This window comes from Drosophila novamexicana, unplaced genomic scaffold (assembly GCF_003285875.2).
Source record: "Drosophila novamexicana strain 15010-1031.04,08,12 unplaced genomic scaffold, DnovRS2.1 tig00000024-arrow-pilon, whole genome shotgun sequence".
Lineage (NCBI taxonomy): Eukaryota > Metazoa > Arthropoda > Insecta > Diptera > Drosophilidae > Drosophila > Drosophila novamexicana.
The window spans coordinates 1,308,333-1,324,339 of record NW_020824768.1 but is presented as its reverse complement, the minus strand read 5'-3'; the positions used below and the strand labels follow the sequence as shown (position 1 = coordinate 1,324,339).

The window sequence follows — 16,007 nt, the reverse complement described above, 5'->3', positions numbered from 1 at the left end:
CTGACGTCAAACATTCGCGTATTCGTAGTCCGGCTGCTAATTTTTGTTATATTTTCTTTTTTTTTTTCTTTGGATGTCCATTGATTAACCGCATATTGCGTGTGTGTGTAAATTGGGGAAACATTTGCTGAATGAATGTGAGACGAGTGACTGGTACGCTAGCGGGAACTACTGCTGCCCGCTGCAGACTTCTGGCCCAGGCGCTGGGGCGGAGGCGTGCCGCAGCAGCTCACAGATACACATAGTTGGGGTCTATCCGACTGAAAGATACCCTGAACTCCAGTTGCCAGGCACGCATATACACACAAGCCCAACCTATGTGAACTGCAATCTTGAGTAACTTCGGTCTTTATTGTCCGATCTTTATAAAACTTACAGGATATCAATATGGCAGCCATATGTATGCAAGTAACAATGCCCAAGGGTATATCTTAAAAAAATAGATGATTTTAAAAGAGTTAAACAGTCTAGAGCTGCGCATATTATGAGAGCAGCTTCATGAGAAATTGGACAACTGTCGCTCTTAAGATTTGGAAGAAAGGCTCAAAAAACAGAAAGTCGATATCGATTTTTATCAATTTCTTGTAAGCAGAGCAATTTATCGATAGCAGTCATTGGAGTTATCGATAGCAACGTTTCTAGCCAGTCTGACGGACAAACTGAAAGACTCTGTGGGGATCGGAGGGGCCTCCCTTCGCCCCCTCCCTTACATCGACAGACTGACGGACATAGCTAAGTTGACTCGGCTATTGATGTTGTGCTAGAATATATACCTTTATATATATACCTTAAGCCGTCGGGTGTGCTTCCTTATGCCTGTCACATCCTTTGCCACAAAATCAATATGCCCCTTATACAAATTTTCATTAGTTTTAGGGTATACAAAAAACGAAACGCAACGCAACGCTGGCAAAGGCGATGGCGAAGGCGGAGGCGGAGGCGTAGTCCACGGCATGTGGTTAGAGATCTTTATGAATTTTCAGTCACATGAGCATGAGGCGAACTCATTAAGCGTACGTAGGAACGTGGAGCGGAAACGTGCGTCAGGCTGACGTCGCGACGACGCGTGGCCTCAGCTGACGTTGACATGGCGGCATGGACGGTGTAGTGGAGCAGGGTCTACGCCGTAAACTTGTTGGCACATCGCTCAAAATACTTTACACTAATTGCACTTACGCACGAAATGGCGTTTAACCTTCGCACAGGATTAACGCATCCCCAATCCCAGCCCGCAGCGGGGGCTTAACAGTAGTTAAGCGATCGTTTAAGGGCCCAGCTTTTGTTTTTTTTATATTATTATTATTTTGTTTTTGTTTTTTGCCCGCCAATTGGCAATTTTTCAATGCGAACAGCGCTTAAAATGCGATCAGCACAGCCAGATAATGTCGGCCCCATAATGTCCACGATATGGCACTGGCCGCCTGGCCGCCTGGCTGCCTGGCTGCCTGGCTGCCTCTGTGGCCGGCAGCTCTCGTCTCGATCAAGCGCGATCTCTCCATTCCAGGCCACTCAGTGGGCACCTGTCCGTCTCTCTCTCTGTCTTTCTCTCTCTCTCACTCTGTCTGTCTCCAGCTGGCCCAGATGAATTGCCAGATAAAAGGAGCGGGCAACGACGCGTCAAGGTTGCCTGGCATTGGCCCGGCCAACAAGTCGTTGCCTTTGGACATAACACGCGACAATGAATTTCGCATATGTCACAGCCGGACGGACTCGGGAGGCTGCGACGTTGGGGGCGTCCCACATGTAAACAGACAGCCCCATCAGCGCAGCAGCTGAAAAGCCTCGTAAATGCTGCAGTGCTTTTTTTCTCTTTTTCTTTTCGTTTTTGTCTTTTATTTTATTTTATTTTTTGTGGATCTGACACCGCTGCACAATCACTTTTATTTGGGGATTGTCACGCTACAATTGAGCCGACTGGGCATATGAGACTGAAGCAAGACGCTACTCTTGCTGAGATACTATTTAAAGAGAGACATCTGATCAATAGGTAGACATTATCTTGCCACTTGCAACATTCAACATTTAGAGGGCGACACCTAAACGTAGCGATGGAGCAGGAGATTAGGAGTATAATAACAATTAAGATCGAGATAATCTTCTTTCTCGGCTTTACCCTAGCTTTTCCGGGTCTTAGACGCCTGAGGAGCAAGTCCCAGCGCCAATCTCTTCTATACTAAACCGTGGAAATATATATATCAATCTTTCATAGCCTGAGTCAAAACTGCATTGATTTTCTATGTAATGCATGTCTTTCTCATGACAAACACTTTTCTCATAGTTTGTTGCTTTGCACTTAAAAATTGTATTTAAAATTGTTTGCAAGTCGCCGCAGCTGCAGCTCATTGTGGGAATCTGTGTGGCCGACTCTCGCGGAGGGGGTGAGATCAATTTTGTGGCTATCCTTGGCACCGAGATGAATGCTCGCATGGATGCCCAGAAAGCGCGCTGTTTCCCTTGCAGCGGCGATCACAATAAATGCCAAGCATCGATGGCTTTTACCGGGCATTGCGCACAGATACGCCAAGTATTGGATAATTTTTTTGGCATGTCTGTGCAATTACCTTTATGTTTATGCGATTTCGCGCAAAAAACAAAAAACAAAAAAAAACAACGTCTGTGTAAAGCGTATATAGCATGTATATGCTTTATGACTGAGCCATTGTCCAGGCAACAGGTGGTCGCTCACTTAGGCTTTAGGCAGTTCAGACGCAGCTTTTATAACTATATGCCCGAAAGCGAAATAAAATATACAAAAGATACTTTTGGCTAAGACTGCAGCCAAGTGGCAAACTGGCGGCATTTGCCAAATTGGACGCTGATTGCAGCCGATTTGGTTTTGTAGTTCGCCTAATGAGGCTTCATTTGGGGCACGGTCAGCGGAAATGACACCAAGCCGAACAGAACAGGTACAATTGCCTTGTTGTTCCCGGCGGCACGTGCGGCTACGCATGGAGGCTGCCACAAATCGCTAAGTGTCCGCCAGGAGCGACTGCAGCAGCAGCAGCAGCAGATGTTGCCGCACTGGGAAGGGTGGAAAGGGGCGGGGGGCCACCCACAGCTAACAGACAACGGCGGGGGGGCGGCGGCTAACAATAACATTTACATTTGGCCAGAAGAAAATGCCTGCTTGTATTATTTTTGGGCCAACTTGAGTTTCCCAGATTGCGAAAAACAAATCAAAGGCAAGTTCACGCGTCATCGCCAGCAGCTCGCCTGCACACACACACACACACACACACACACGCACACACACACACGCACACACAACCCACACACACGCCCTCGTTGTACTGAAGAGAGGCGCCTTGGCGCAAACATTTCAGGCTGCGGCCACGGCTGTTTTTTTTCTTTCTTTAGTTTTCCTTTTTTTCATTTTAATTTTTTTTAATTTCTTTTTATTTTATTTTTTTCTATTTTGTTGACGGCCCCTCGTCGCATTGACGTCATTAACGTGCTGCAAAAGAATTTGTTTTTCGTGAAAAATATTTTTGCGCTCGCGTCTTTTATAATACTTGCGCTTATTATAGAGCAATTCGGGCATTATAATTAGCTAGCGATGTTTGCGAACCCCAACAAGCTAGCGCTCACCTGAAGGCTTTTGGTTTTTATGCCAGCGCTATATCTAGTCGGTCGACTGTGCCTATAAATATTTTATATTTTATGATATTTTATCTATATTTAATTTTTCACTTATAAGCACAATATATACTTTAAGTTTAGTTTAGTTTAATATAAACTATTAATATATATTTATAATATTTTATTTTTATTTTTATTTTACAATTTTGTTTGATCTGAAAGCTTAAATGTCTGCACTTCTTAAAGTAAATAAATCTACTAAGAACTGCCTAATTATATTTTAATAATTACAAGTACACATTTAACTCAATATTTTTTAGTGTCTGCTTAAACAATTTAACATATTTTATATCTAAAAAAAAATTAGTTAAGCAAAAATATTCTTCAATTGATTGCTCAAAAATATTGCTCTTCTATTTGTAAACATTTTTGGGGTAATTTTTCAAATATCGGTTAAGTTTGTATTTTTTTAAGTGCATAAAGTGACACTTGTTAATGTCTACATTAAGGATTTGAATATATATTAAAGAACAACATATCTGGAAAGGGTCTGCCCGTGCCGATGTACATCAAATTGCCCAAGTTTCTTCGTACTTATCGCTATATACATCATATATGTGTAGGTAGAAGCATGTGGGCAGCGCGAGATCATATTTGAAATACGAATTTGTGTGTTCGTTTGTCTGCTGACGCCTTTTTGGCATTGTCTGGGCCCAGAGATGCGAACTTTTTGGGGCCAGCAATTGTTTTATTTACTGGATTATTTGCGCCTCTGTTTAATTGCCAATTTTAGCTGGCCTGGTCCGATCGTCATCACCTGGTGCTGGAGATCTCTCCCTCCCTCTCCCTCGGGTTGCTGTTTAGAATCAGTTTTGGGGCAAAGCGCGTCATCGGCGCACGTCAGTCAGAGAAATGATTTCAGCTGGGGGTGGGACTGGGACTCGGGTGTGGGACCTGGGACGGGGGGCTGGTCTGGGCTGGGTACTGGTTGCCTCACACGGTGTGGGGGCGATTGCTGCCAAACTATTTTTAGCCATGAGACGAGCCGCTAAAGTATTTTGGTCATCAGATCGAACAACAACAAGCGGTGGGACGTTGCTGAACGACGGACAGTTTTATTTTTCCAACAAATTATTTATACGAAAAATCGCATGGAATTATTTATAAATGGCTGCGAGACGACCTTGTTGTTGTTGTTGTTGTTTGTGGTGCTTGGAGCACGCGTCCTTCACCCTCAATTATTGTGCGGCCATAAATGCCAACAAAATATGCGCATACCAAATAAACGAAGCAACCAACCAAATCATTTTGGCTGTGGGGGTTGTGAATAAATTGACTGCAAGCGATTGTCACAGCGGGTGGCAAAATACACACACGAAATGAATTCATTTCCTTTAATTACAAAACATCCATTGAATAATTGAATCAAGTTTTTAAGGAAAACTTGAAATTGTTTGTGGCTTGAATAACATTAAGAACTCGAAAATTCTGTAAATACTGATTTTTCTTCTTATTTTTTTTCTACATTTAGCGCAAACGCCCTCTCAATATCACTCGACAGCCTTTTAGAGAGCGCTGTTCATAATAATGTAGCAGGATTTCTCAGCTGTTGTAAATAAAATTGATTGAACAACAAGTTCTTTTATTCATCTTTAAAATATATATTAATGTATTTTTTTTTTTGTCGAAATTTGCCTGGCACAGTTGAGTTGAAAAACAAATAAATAACAAGGTAGAAGGAAGAGCTAGCTGCGACACGCCGCAGCTTAAATACACTTGTCGACAAATGGCTGAGAATTGCTACAGATCGATAGGAATTACATAATATAGACAAACTATAGTATAGTAAAACGATTTGATTTAGTTTCGAAGACATGTTTGGCGAGTGAATCAGTCTAAAGGCTGAGCTTAGGTGGGCGGCCATCCATGGACCCTTATGATATAATATAATATAGTGTAGTAGTAGACCTTTGCTATAGATTTGTGGGCACGTTTGGGAAAGATTGAGTTAAAAGAGATAAATAAGACCTGTAGTATAGTAGTAGTTTGCCAACAAGCCTCTGCGGCATTCGAAGATGTTCGCCAGGGTCCCCCAACACAGAGAGACGCCTCCAAAGGCTACACCTCTGCGAACTAACAACGAGGCGTATCATTCCTCCAATGTTATGTACTCAATCCCTTTTTTGGTAAATATCCCATCATTTCAACCCTCTAAGTAAATACCATACAAGCTACAATCCATTGTAGCTATACCCTTCTTTCCAGCTGTTAGTTTTTAACTCTATGCACAACAAAAGGCTGAGTTTGTTCAAGATATTCGGACAAATCAAAAAAGTCTTTCAAATCAAAACTAATTTTTCAACCTATTCTATCTCTATATATTATAAAGAGAAAATATCAAATACCGCGCTTGGTTAAGATATCACTAAAAACAAAACATGTTTTTCATACAAGTACTTCAATTTTGTCCGCCTTATAAAGATATAATAGTTTATACTTCCATCTTGATAAGGATTTTCCTCATGTGTCTGTCGCAAGACAAGAGCATAAAAACTTCTTATTTTTTTCACTTTAGGTAAATAGAAACTGATCCAATGGCCCTGAAATGCAGAAACTGGTGCAGAGCGATTTTTATGGCCACTCTAGATTAGGGACCTAGATCTCTGGGATCTGGCTGACTGGCTGCCTGCCTGTGCTCGGGCATTTTTATGATTCTGGCGAGCCACCGTCACAGCTATTGCATAACATTGCGTTCCGTGCTTGGGTTTTTGGTTATTGGGTTTCCAAGTAGCTCGTCGTTGACCTTACGCAAAATTATATCATAAGCGAGAGCGGAGCGAGAACAATGGCCAGACAGGAATTCAGGTCTGCAGGATCGGCCGTGTCCCGGTCGCGGAGCGTGTGCGCTTTCAGCATGTTTAGGTAAATCGTCTCTCCTGGGCACATTCATAATGATTATGCCACGATCGCGGCTAAAAGCATTCAACACCTCAGGACAGTTTCCTGTCGCATTTGCAAAAAGTTTCACGCAGGTGAACAAATTCACACCCTTGCGCTCTCTAACGGTAGCAACATCCGGACAGCTCCACACATTTTAATTGCCAGGACACGAACAAAAAAAAAAAAAAAAGAATAGAAAGCGGGTTCATTAGTTCAAATGCAAGACAGGTAGCTCGTCTAGTAGCTCCGTAGCCGGCCCTTGACAATTATTTCCGGCGTTTGTTATTTTAGTTTTTTGCCTTTCAAACGAAATGCCTGCTTATCAAGATTGCCTTCGGTTCACGCCCACGCTCCGGCTGTGGAAAATCTGTGTAACCAAACGATCATTTCGTTGGCATCTAGTTAGGCGTCGTCGGTTGCGGTGTGTCCTCTGTGATGCCTCAGACAGCGACCAGCTGTGCAACGCTTTGGGGGGTGCAGCAACTACTCTGCGGCAGCACCAGCAGCAGCAGGAGTTACACGTGTTCGGTGACCACCAGAGACTGGACACGGCACATGACGCACACAGACTCACGATCTTAGCGCTTGTGCTTGTCGGCACGAAAGTGACGATTAAAGTGAAGCCGGGCCGAGGCACAAAAAAAAAAAAAACAGAAAACAAGAACAACAAAACGTTAAAGCAAAATTAATACCAAGGCAGGCAGTCGTAAAAAAAATAACTGACCAAAGCCGTGATCCTTTATGGCCCCGCACGAAGCAGCCGTCGCAGATTGAGTACCCAGATTTCAAAGGGGCGCGTGATCGCCATCAAAATGCTCGTGGAGGCAATTTAAATTGCTGAAGCTGCAGTTGGAGCTGAGGCAGCGCAGCGCGGCGCGTGCAGCGTCCAAATCCAAGACCAGAACCTGCTGCTCGAGTCGGAGCAAGAGACAGTGAGAAGGAGAAAGAGAGAGAGAGAGAGAGAGGTAGAGAGCCACAGAGGCTGTCACTCGCGTGCGGGGTGTTGAAAAATTTGGCATTCGTCTGTTATTTATAACAAGAGCTGCCTGCCCATGGATACCGACAACAACAACAACAACAACAACAGCGCGCCACAGGCAGCAAAAAGAAGTCAAGGTTACGTCTAGGCTGCAACTATGTTGCGGCCGCAGCACGTTTGCAACTTTGTGCGGTGTTAATTTATAGTTTGTTGCACGGAATTAGTGCAAAATTGCTGCGGGTAATTTAAAGAAAATTGCGCCCGGCACAAATTATAGCCGTATTTCATTATTAAGCAGGCGAATATAATTTGCCCAGCTATGATTTATCCTAAACATTAATTTAAATTAAATATACGTTCTAAAATTAACACACAACAAAGTAAACTATAATGCATATATGCTTGTCTCACATTTGAAAACAGCGCGCACTTCATTTTTAAGTCTTATACAACACTTATTGCTGTGCAGCACAAGCTGACTGCTATGCGATACGCGCACGCACGGCTAGGCTGTCTGGCAGCCTTGCTGGCTGCCAACCGAAAGCTGTTTGCTATGTTATGCGAGCAATTAACGTTGATTTGAAAAATATATTTGAAATGCTGCGCGCTTATTAACTGAACAAACAGGGCAAACATTTCGCAGCTTATCGTCTCACGTTTTCTGGGTATCAAATTATAAGAATTTCGTCTCTCGATTTTTATTAACACAAACAAGCATTAATATCTGCTTTATTTTCACTTGACTCGCACACACATATAATTACAGTGGCAGCAGCTGGGCCGGGTTGGGTCTGGTATCCTGGCTGTTGAGAGTGATGGGTTGGCTGTCCAAAGAAATCAGCGCAAATTGGCATCAAAACAAATATTTGCCCGAAGCTGTGGGCTCAAAGCCTAATGACAGGATGAGCACCGTGATCCTCGACAGCAGACATACATGGGGCTGCGGGCACCTTTTCACACCATCAGCAGAGCTGTGATGTGGCACACCTTTTGGCCACAGCTTGTTGGCTGTGTCAATTCTGGGAATGTCAGTTGGCTCGAAGGCTCTGACAGGCAGGCAGCCAGGCATTCATTCAGCCAGGCAGCCAGGCATTCAGGCAGGCAATAAAACGTTGCACCAAATTAGCGCTTTATTGCGTGTTTGTTTGGCTTACGATTGGATGCGTATCCAACCGGATAAGGGACTGACTACTTCAACGTCTGCTGACTTTTTGGCACCTAAGCGAGTGCCGTTAAGTTCTTGTTAAGAACTCGAACGAGCCAAAAAAATGATAATATTTATACATATAAATTATAGCCCGCAGCGCTGATAGTTAAACAAAATATAACAGTTGCGATCTCTGCTCTTATAATCATATAATCTGTTAGCTTTTTCTTTTTTATTGACATTTCAAGCACCTGCAAAATTGGGATTCGTTTCACTTGGGTATTCTCTCCCTCTCTTTCACTCTTCGATCATATATCACAACAATTTACAGGTCATCGTTTCCTTAGAGGTTGCATAGCTCAGCTATCGTTCAGTTGTCTACCTTTTTGTAGGCTATTTTGGTGCCACGTGCACCTTATCACATTTCGGTTTCGGTTTTTGGAGTACCAGTTCCAGAGTCTAGATGCGCGGTTCCAGTTATCCAGTTTTGGGGGTAAGGCCAGCGTTAAAGCATATGAAGCTATTGTGGCTAGTGTCTAAGCCAGGCACTGCGGCGTATAGACATTGACCAACGAATCCCAGCCGCAATCGGCCAGCTCGTGTGCACGTTGAGGATTCCAGTCCAGGCCGCAAACAAATTCCGTGTGTTGGGCATTAATCTCCTGCGGAGATTCGCCTCGCCCCAGATCCCAAATGCTGTGGAAGACAGAAAGAAATAGCTATAGTTGATATAGGTGAAATGGGAAATGGTATTGCTGGTGCATTTGAACCGGCGACCTCTCGCTTGCTAGTTCAATCCACTTACCGCGTTGTAAAATCATAATTGGCCGATGCAAGCACCGTCGCCGAGTGCGGGGAACAGGCCAAACGTCTGACCGCAAACTCGCCCGAGTACAGCTCGAAGATGTGTGTGCGCATCTTGCGCAAGTCCCAACCACGTATCAGACCATCCGATCCGCCCGTTAGCAGCACATTGCGATCAAAGTGGCTCCAGTCACAGGAGAGGACCTCGCTGGCATGCGCCTCGATGCTCATAAGGGGTTTACCTGGAAAATCAAGAGAATTCCATAAGTTTAAATGCCCATCGGTACTTACGCTGGCAAAGAGATTCGCGATCAATGGCGAATACTTTGCGCAATATATCAAATCATTGTGTCCCACAAACGTCGTGATGGAGTTCTGCCTGTTGCAATCCCACAGCTTGAGTGTACAGTCCCAACTGGCCGAGAGCAAAGTGTGATAGTTCCACTTCTCGCCCCAATCCAAACTGTAGATCTCGTTCTTGTGTTCCTGCAGGCAAATCAATGGCTCCTTGGGTGTTTGCTCTGTCACCGCCGATTCGACATCCAAGCCGGACCAGATCTGCAGCGAACCATCGCCAGAGGCGGTGGCCGCTATATCCGCGGCATATGGACACCAGGCGACATCAAACAGCCCATCGGACCACTCCAGACGGCACAGCTCTGTGAGCTGCTGCTGTGACTGGACGCCGATCTTGGCGTCCGCTGTCGAGCTCTGGGCAAGCAAAAAGAGCGAACCGCCACCAGCAAGACCGTACAATTGGCTGCAAATTTATTTAATCGGTTTGATATATATTCCGGAGTTGGGAGCTGATTGTAAACTAACCTAGTTGCCAGCAGCATATGATTCGCCTCGAAGGGCGAGAAGCGCAGGCTATAGCCATGACGATCGGGTGTGGTGTGCGTCTGTGTTTGCATTGCTTTGCTGGAATATAGAAGATATAGAAATGTATTATTAGTGAAAGGTATATAGAATTTCTCCTGACTCCTGACGCTTACTCTAGTTACCTTATGGCAATTCCACCTGCAAGTGTGGAAAAAGCGCGTAACACATTTCGAATGCAACTTTTTTGTTTACCATTCGATATTCTCGTACTCACTTCAAACTATCTTTCTGAAAATACATTAGAGAGCTTTTTCACACCTTTCGCAAAATCCACCCAGAAGAGAATTAAAGGTTGACTGATTTTTCGGCCTCAAGCTTTACACCGCGTAATTAAAATGGTCGGAAACATTATTTCCCACTTTTGTTTCTTAGGTCAATGGATTTTAAACACATTTTCAAATATTTATGTATAATATCAATTGTTATGTGGAGCACAAGATAGCTCTCCATGCTAAATCCAGAGGCTAGAGCCCGGCTCGTTCTTGTTGCGCTACCTTCTTCGAGAACTGCACATAATTATGTAGATACATATCAACACACCTTTAAGCAACGTCAAAAGTCAACATAAAATCAATATATTGATATTTGATTTACTGCAACACGTTGGCTAGCTTCTAGGGCTTCCCTGAAAAAAAAACGTCAATCCAACCCGATGCACTTAGACTTGCGTGAAAAGTTTTGCGTAAAGTTGTCGATCATGAGGTGGCCCGAGCTCTAGATGTGCTAATAGCTAATCGAATGCTAATCCCCGAGAGAAACGCAATGAAAAGGGACAAAGACAAACATGCGAGCGACCTCGCACGAGGTCGCGAACGCTACTTGACATTAGCCAATTTGGTCAAACGGAATGGAATGGGAAGTGGGAGGGGAAAACTGCGCAAAACATGCTGGGACATTTATACAAGCAACTGCATAACGGCCAAATCCACTTAGTGGTCACAAGTGAAACCACGTACGGCTGCCCATCCAAAGGTATATAAGCAGGTTGTACAGAAGCTCCGTTTCGCATTTTCCTCTATCAACGAAGAACTGCAAACGTTCCAAACGGGCTACGGACGCGATATAAGTCGAATCTAATTTAAACTTGAATCGAATTAGTTGATCCAGCAGGATGGTTGTCTCCGTGAAGGTCTTTAAGAAGGCAACACCCAACGGCAAGGTTACCTTCTATTTGGGCCGTCGTGACTTCATCGATCACTTGGATTATTGTGATCCCGTCGATGGCGTGATTGTCGTGGAGCCGGAGTATCTGAAGAATCGCAAAGTATTTGGCCAACTGGCTACCATCTATCGCTATGGCCGCGAGGAGGATGAGGTCATGGGCGTTAAGTTCTCCAAGGAGCTCATTCTGTCCCGAGAGCAAATAGTGCCCATGACCAATCCGAACATGGAAATGACGCCTATGCAGGAGAAGCTAGTGCGTAAATTGGGCAGCCATGCGCATCCGTTCACCTTCCATTTCCCACCCAACTCGCCCAGTTCCGTGACACTGCAGCAGGAGGGCGATGATCTGGGCAAGCCGCTGGGCGTCGAGTACACCATACGCGCCTATGTCGCTGACTCCGAGGACGATCGTCAGCACAAGCGCAGCATGGTCAGTCTGGTGATCAAGAAGCTGCAGTATGCTCCATTGAATCGCGGCCAGCGTTTGCCCAGCTCGCTGGTCAGCAAGGGCTTCACCTTCTCCAATGGCAAGATCAGCCTGGAGGTAACACTCGACCGGGAGATTTACTATCATGGCGAGAAGGTAGCCGCCACCGTGCAGGTCTCCAACAACTCGAAGAAGTCGGTGAAGAGCATCAAGTGCTTCATTGTGCAGCACACCGAGATCACCATGGTGAATGCGCAGTTTAGCAAGCATGTGGCACAGCTGGAAACCAAAGAGGGCTGCCCCATAACACCGGGCGCCAATCTGACCAAGACCTTCTATCTGATCCCACTGGCAGCCAACAACAAGGATCGTCATGGTGAGTGCACAGGCGTTACCAGGGACAACTAGCTGAAAGACTTAAGCAATTGCTTGTGTTTTCCTTAGGCATCGCACTCGATGGCCATTTGAAGGATGAGGATGTCAACCTGGCCTCCTCGACCATGGTGCAGGAGGGCAAAAATACGGGCGATGCCTGCGGTATTGTCATCTCCTATTCGGTGCGCATCAAACTGAACTGCGGCACCCTGGGCGGCGAGATGCAAACGGATGTGCCCTTCAAGCTGCTGCAGCCGGCACCAGGTAGGCATCCCATGACCCAGGAGCACTTCAGTTCGGCTCTTTAAACAATTGTAATTTCGAACTAGGCACCATTGAGAAGAAGCGCTCGAATGCGATGAAGAAAATGAAGTCGATTGAGCAGCATCGCGGCGTGAAGGGCTATTACCAGGACGACGATGATAATATTGTGTTTGAAGACTTTGCCAAGATGCGCATGAACAATGTCAATATGGCTGATTAGTTCGTATGATGATGACCGACTATTAAATACCGTATCGAAAGCACTGAAAACCTGTTGCAGCAGGCGTTTCTCGTCGAGAGGCCACAATCTTTGTATTATAATCGTATCGTATGTATATCACGCGCACTCCTTTACTCTGCAGAACTTAAGTGGAACTGGAGTTTTTAATGTTGAATTGTTGAAACTTGACCACACGTGTCCTTATATTAATTAAATATAAATTCTCTTATGGCTATCTACAAAAAGACTACGCACTTACAGCTCTTCCAGTGCGTCGAGGAACCAAGTGCTAAGTATTCGTTTTGGCTGAGAAGTTTGGCTTCGGCGTTTGCTGTTGCTTTGGCTTTCAACTGCGGCAGTCGAATGAGCTGCAGTCCTTGGCGGCACAGCGAGGAAGGCTTTCGAGGGTTGTTGACAGCGGGGTTGCACAGCCCTTCTGTGCCATAGGTCAGCCAAAGCACAGAACAACCCCGGAGCCAGCGTCAGCAGCCAATCAGCAAGGGTTTTGTGCTGTAGATGGCTGTTGGCCGTGCCAACAACTTTTCTGTATGCTAAATAGCTAAGCTTTGAACTTGCCAGGCAGCCTAGCCTGACCTTGATAAATAGCTAAGGCCAGCTGCCGCCAGATCTCAACGGGTCTCATCTGCCTCCATCCGAGGCTCTGTTTATATAATGCCGCGTAACGGCCGCTGGCTGCTGCCGCGACCGCTCGAGCATTGCACAATTGAGCGGGACTGGGGCAGCGTTCAATCGATTTCACACACCGCTGACTCCTGGGCAGCAACAATTTCCGGCATTGACCGAGCCGGGCCAAGCCCCAAGTCAAGCCAAGCCAAGCTGAGCCAAGCCGAGCCACCTGCCTGGCTATAAATGCCAATGTTGTTGTCAAAATGCAGCCACAAATTTGACGAGCGTGCCACGAGATGGAGCTGCCCGCCACAATCACATTGTTAACCTGCTGCCAGCTGCTCTTGCTGCTGCTGCTGCCCACGCCAGCCCAGCTCCAGCATTATTATCCGCACAGGCGCCTCTACTATGATGCGGCGCCACGTTTGCGCCGTCTGGAGTATGTGGCCGCACCCTATGTGGGCGGCTACGTGGCGCCACCCGCTGCACACTATCAACAGCAGACGCCCAATTTCCAGCTGATCAACTATCGTGCCAGCTACCAGCCACTGACCTTGGAGTACCAGCAACAGCAGCCACCAGCACCACCGGCAGCTCCGCCAGCGCCAGCCGCTGCCTTGCCTGCACTCTATCCACAGTCCAGTGTGCAGTATGTGCAGCGCTCTGCGGCGCCGCAAACGGAGCTGGCCAAGTATCGCTATGAGGGCAACTATATGCCCATTCAACAGCGCGTACCAGTTGCAGCTCCTCCGCCGCCCATAAGCCGGCAGCAGCAGCAGCAACAACAGTTGCAGCAGCATCTGGAGGATCAGCTGTACAATGTGCCGCCTGCCTTGTTCACCAGCGATGTGCTGCATGTGGTGCCCGCGCGTGCCCAGCAGCAGCATCAGCAACTGCAGCAGCAGCAACAACAACTGCAGCATCAGCAACAGCAGCAACAGCAGCAACTGCAGCATCAGCAACTGGGACAACGCACCCGTCGCTATGCATCCAAGCAGGCAGCGGATGCGGTGGCTGCAGAGTCCAGAACGCGACCCACAAAGGAATCCAAATATTTTCAGTAAGCGCTAGAGGATTCTAGAGTAGCAGCTAAGCTAAACTTCAGATTTGCTCTTCGCCCAAAACTAGCGACATCCTGATGAGATTCGATGGACCCCACGGACGCAGTCATGGCCATGTGGTGGAGCATCCCAAGCAGCGGGAGCGACGCTTTGAAACGCAACGCGGCACAAATCGTTACAAGGGCGAGGTGTGTTGACAGCCAAAAGGAATCCAAGTGAATCGGGCAACTAAATTGTGTATGCTTCCAGGTGATTTGGACGGATCGTCGAGGTGGTCATGGCGAGCATCGCTGGGACCTGGCGCAGGGCAAACTCTGAGCTGCTCAACCCATTTTGCATAAACTCTCGCCCGCTCGCTCTCTCTCTCTTCTCTCTCTCTCTCTCTCTGTCTCTATCTCTTTTGCATTGTTGGGAACTGCTCAGTAAATCGTGACTTTTCATAATTTTGGCGTATTATTTATTTAAGGGCAATGATTTGGCGTGTAATTTGAAAGGTCCTGCAAAAGATTTGCATAAGAAAGCAGCAGAAAATATTCACTTATCATAGGTCAGCGCCTGGGAATATCGTAGTTTATTTTCTCACGGGCTAGACTCTTCTGTCTATGCAAGAAAAAGTGGACAGTCCGGTTACACGACTTTCTGTGCTGTCTGTCTGGGCTGTCGCCAGCACTGGCCCGCGGAAAAAGGTCAATCCGTCCGCCTTGGCTATCCTTTGGCCCAATAACTGGTTCTAAGCATTGACCCGAAATGTCCTGCAGTTACTTAGTTACAGCAGAGCCCAAGACAAGACCAGACCAGACCAGAGACAAACAGACAGACAGTCAGTCAGTCGACGTATGCGGGTCATATGCAAATGTCCTTACAGGAGAGGGTTGCTAGCTGCAGCGGATCAGCTTATCGGCTGTTGCGCTGTCTTGTAAGCCGCTGGTGACCTCAAGGGTTGCAGCTCATTTGCATTTATCGAGGCGCTCGGCGCTCGGCGCTCGGCTAAGTGACACAAATGCCCCGCGGCCAGCCGATGTCCAGTTGTTGTCTGTTAAATGCCCTTCCGCAGCGACACAGCTGACCAAGTTGCATGTGCTGCCCAAATCCAGCTAGGGATCACCGCCTAGATCAATACCACCAGATCGAGTCTGGGGCACAGGTTAGGTAAGCGTTTGCGTAGACGGCAGTAGTCATGCGGGTCTGTCACTCATTGACTGACTGTCCAGAACCGGTTCGGTTCGGTTCGGCCGATAAGGTCATCAGCGTCTTGATCTGCAGTGATAACCCTTGGCTCGCGCTTGCTCTAGCAATGGTTCTCACACTTCCTTACTAATTTATGCAAGGACATTGCAAAAGGACACTATTGCCAGCGTTTGCGATTGATGTGGCGTGAGTTCCAGTTCCCAAGCCAAGAGGCGCAACCGGTTTGACCGGCCCAAGCTTTGTCTGGCGAGCATCTTTGGGTGACCACGGGCTCATGTTGTGAGAACTTCCACATTAGATGGCCTTTGTCAGCACCAACCAAGTAACTGGCCCAACGGGTTGTATGTTAT

The 16,007-nt window shown here is 46.5% G+C and overlaps 3 protein-coding genes across 3 annotated transcripts; 2 read left to right on the top strand and 1 right to left on the bottom strand.

Moving 5' to 3' along the window:
• Positions 1-8,907: 8,907 nt before the first annotated feature.
• LOC115771164 (peroxisomal targeting signal 2 receptor) lies at positions 8,908-10,363 on the bottom strand. The gene is made up of 3 exons (XM_030716745.1): positions 10,272-10,363; positions 9,451-10,209; positions 8,908-9,341 (listed from the first exon to the last, which is right to left on the bottom strand). Exons 1-3 carry the CDS (start codon positions 10,361-10,363, stop codon positions 9,182-9,184), a joined length of 1,011 nt encoding a protein of 336 aa, XP_030572605.1. The 3' UTR covers positions 8,908-9,181.
• A 984-nt stretch (positions 10,364-11,347) lies between these two features.
• LOC115771157 (phosrestin-1) lies at positions 11,348-13,020 on the top strand. The gene is made up of 3 exons (XM_030716729.1): positions 11,348-12,298; positions 12,367-12,561; positions 12,627-13,020. The coding sequence occupies exons 1-3, from the start codon at positions 11,443-11,445 to the stop codon at positions 12,779-12,781; spliced, it is 1,206 nt and encodes a 401-aa protein (XP_030572589.1). The 5' UTR covers positions 11,348-11,442; the 3' UTR covers positions 12,782-13,020.
• Positions 13,021-13,704: 684 nt separating this feature from the next.
• On the top strand, positions 13,705-14,819 carry LOC115771216 (PAX-interacting protein 1). The gene is made up of 4 exons (XM_030716816.1): positions 13,705-14,190; positions 14,290-14,468; positions 14,537-14,657; positions 14,719-14,819. The coding sequence occupies exons 1-4, from the start codon at positions 13,705-13,707 to the stop codon at positions 14,785-14,787; spliced, it is 855 nt and encodes a 284-aa protein (XP_030572676.1). The 3' UTR covers positions 14,788-14,819.
• The last annotated feature ends 1,188 nt before the right edge of the window (positions 14,820-16,007 follow it).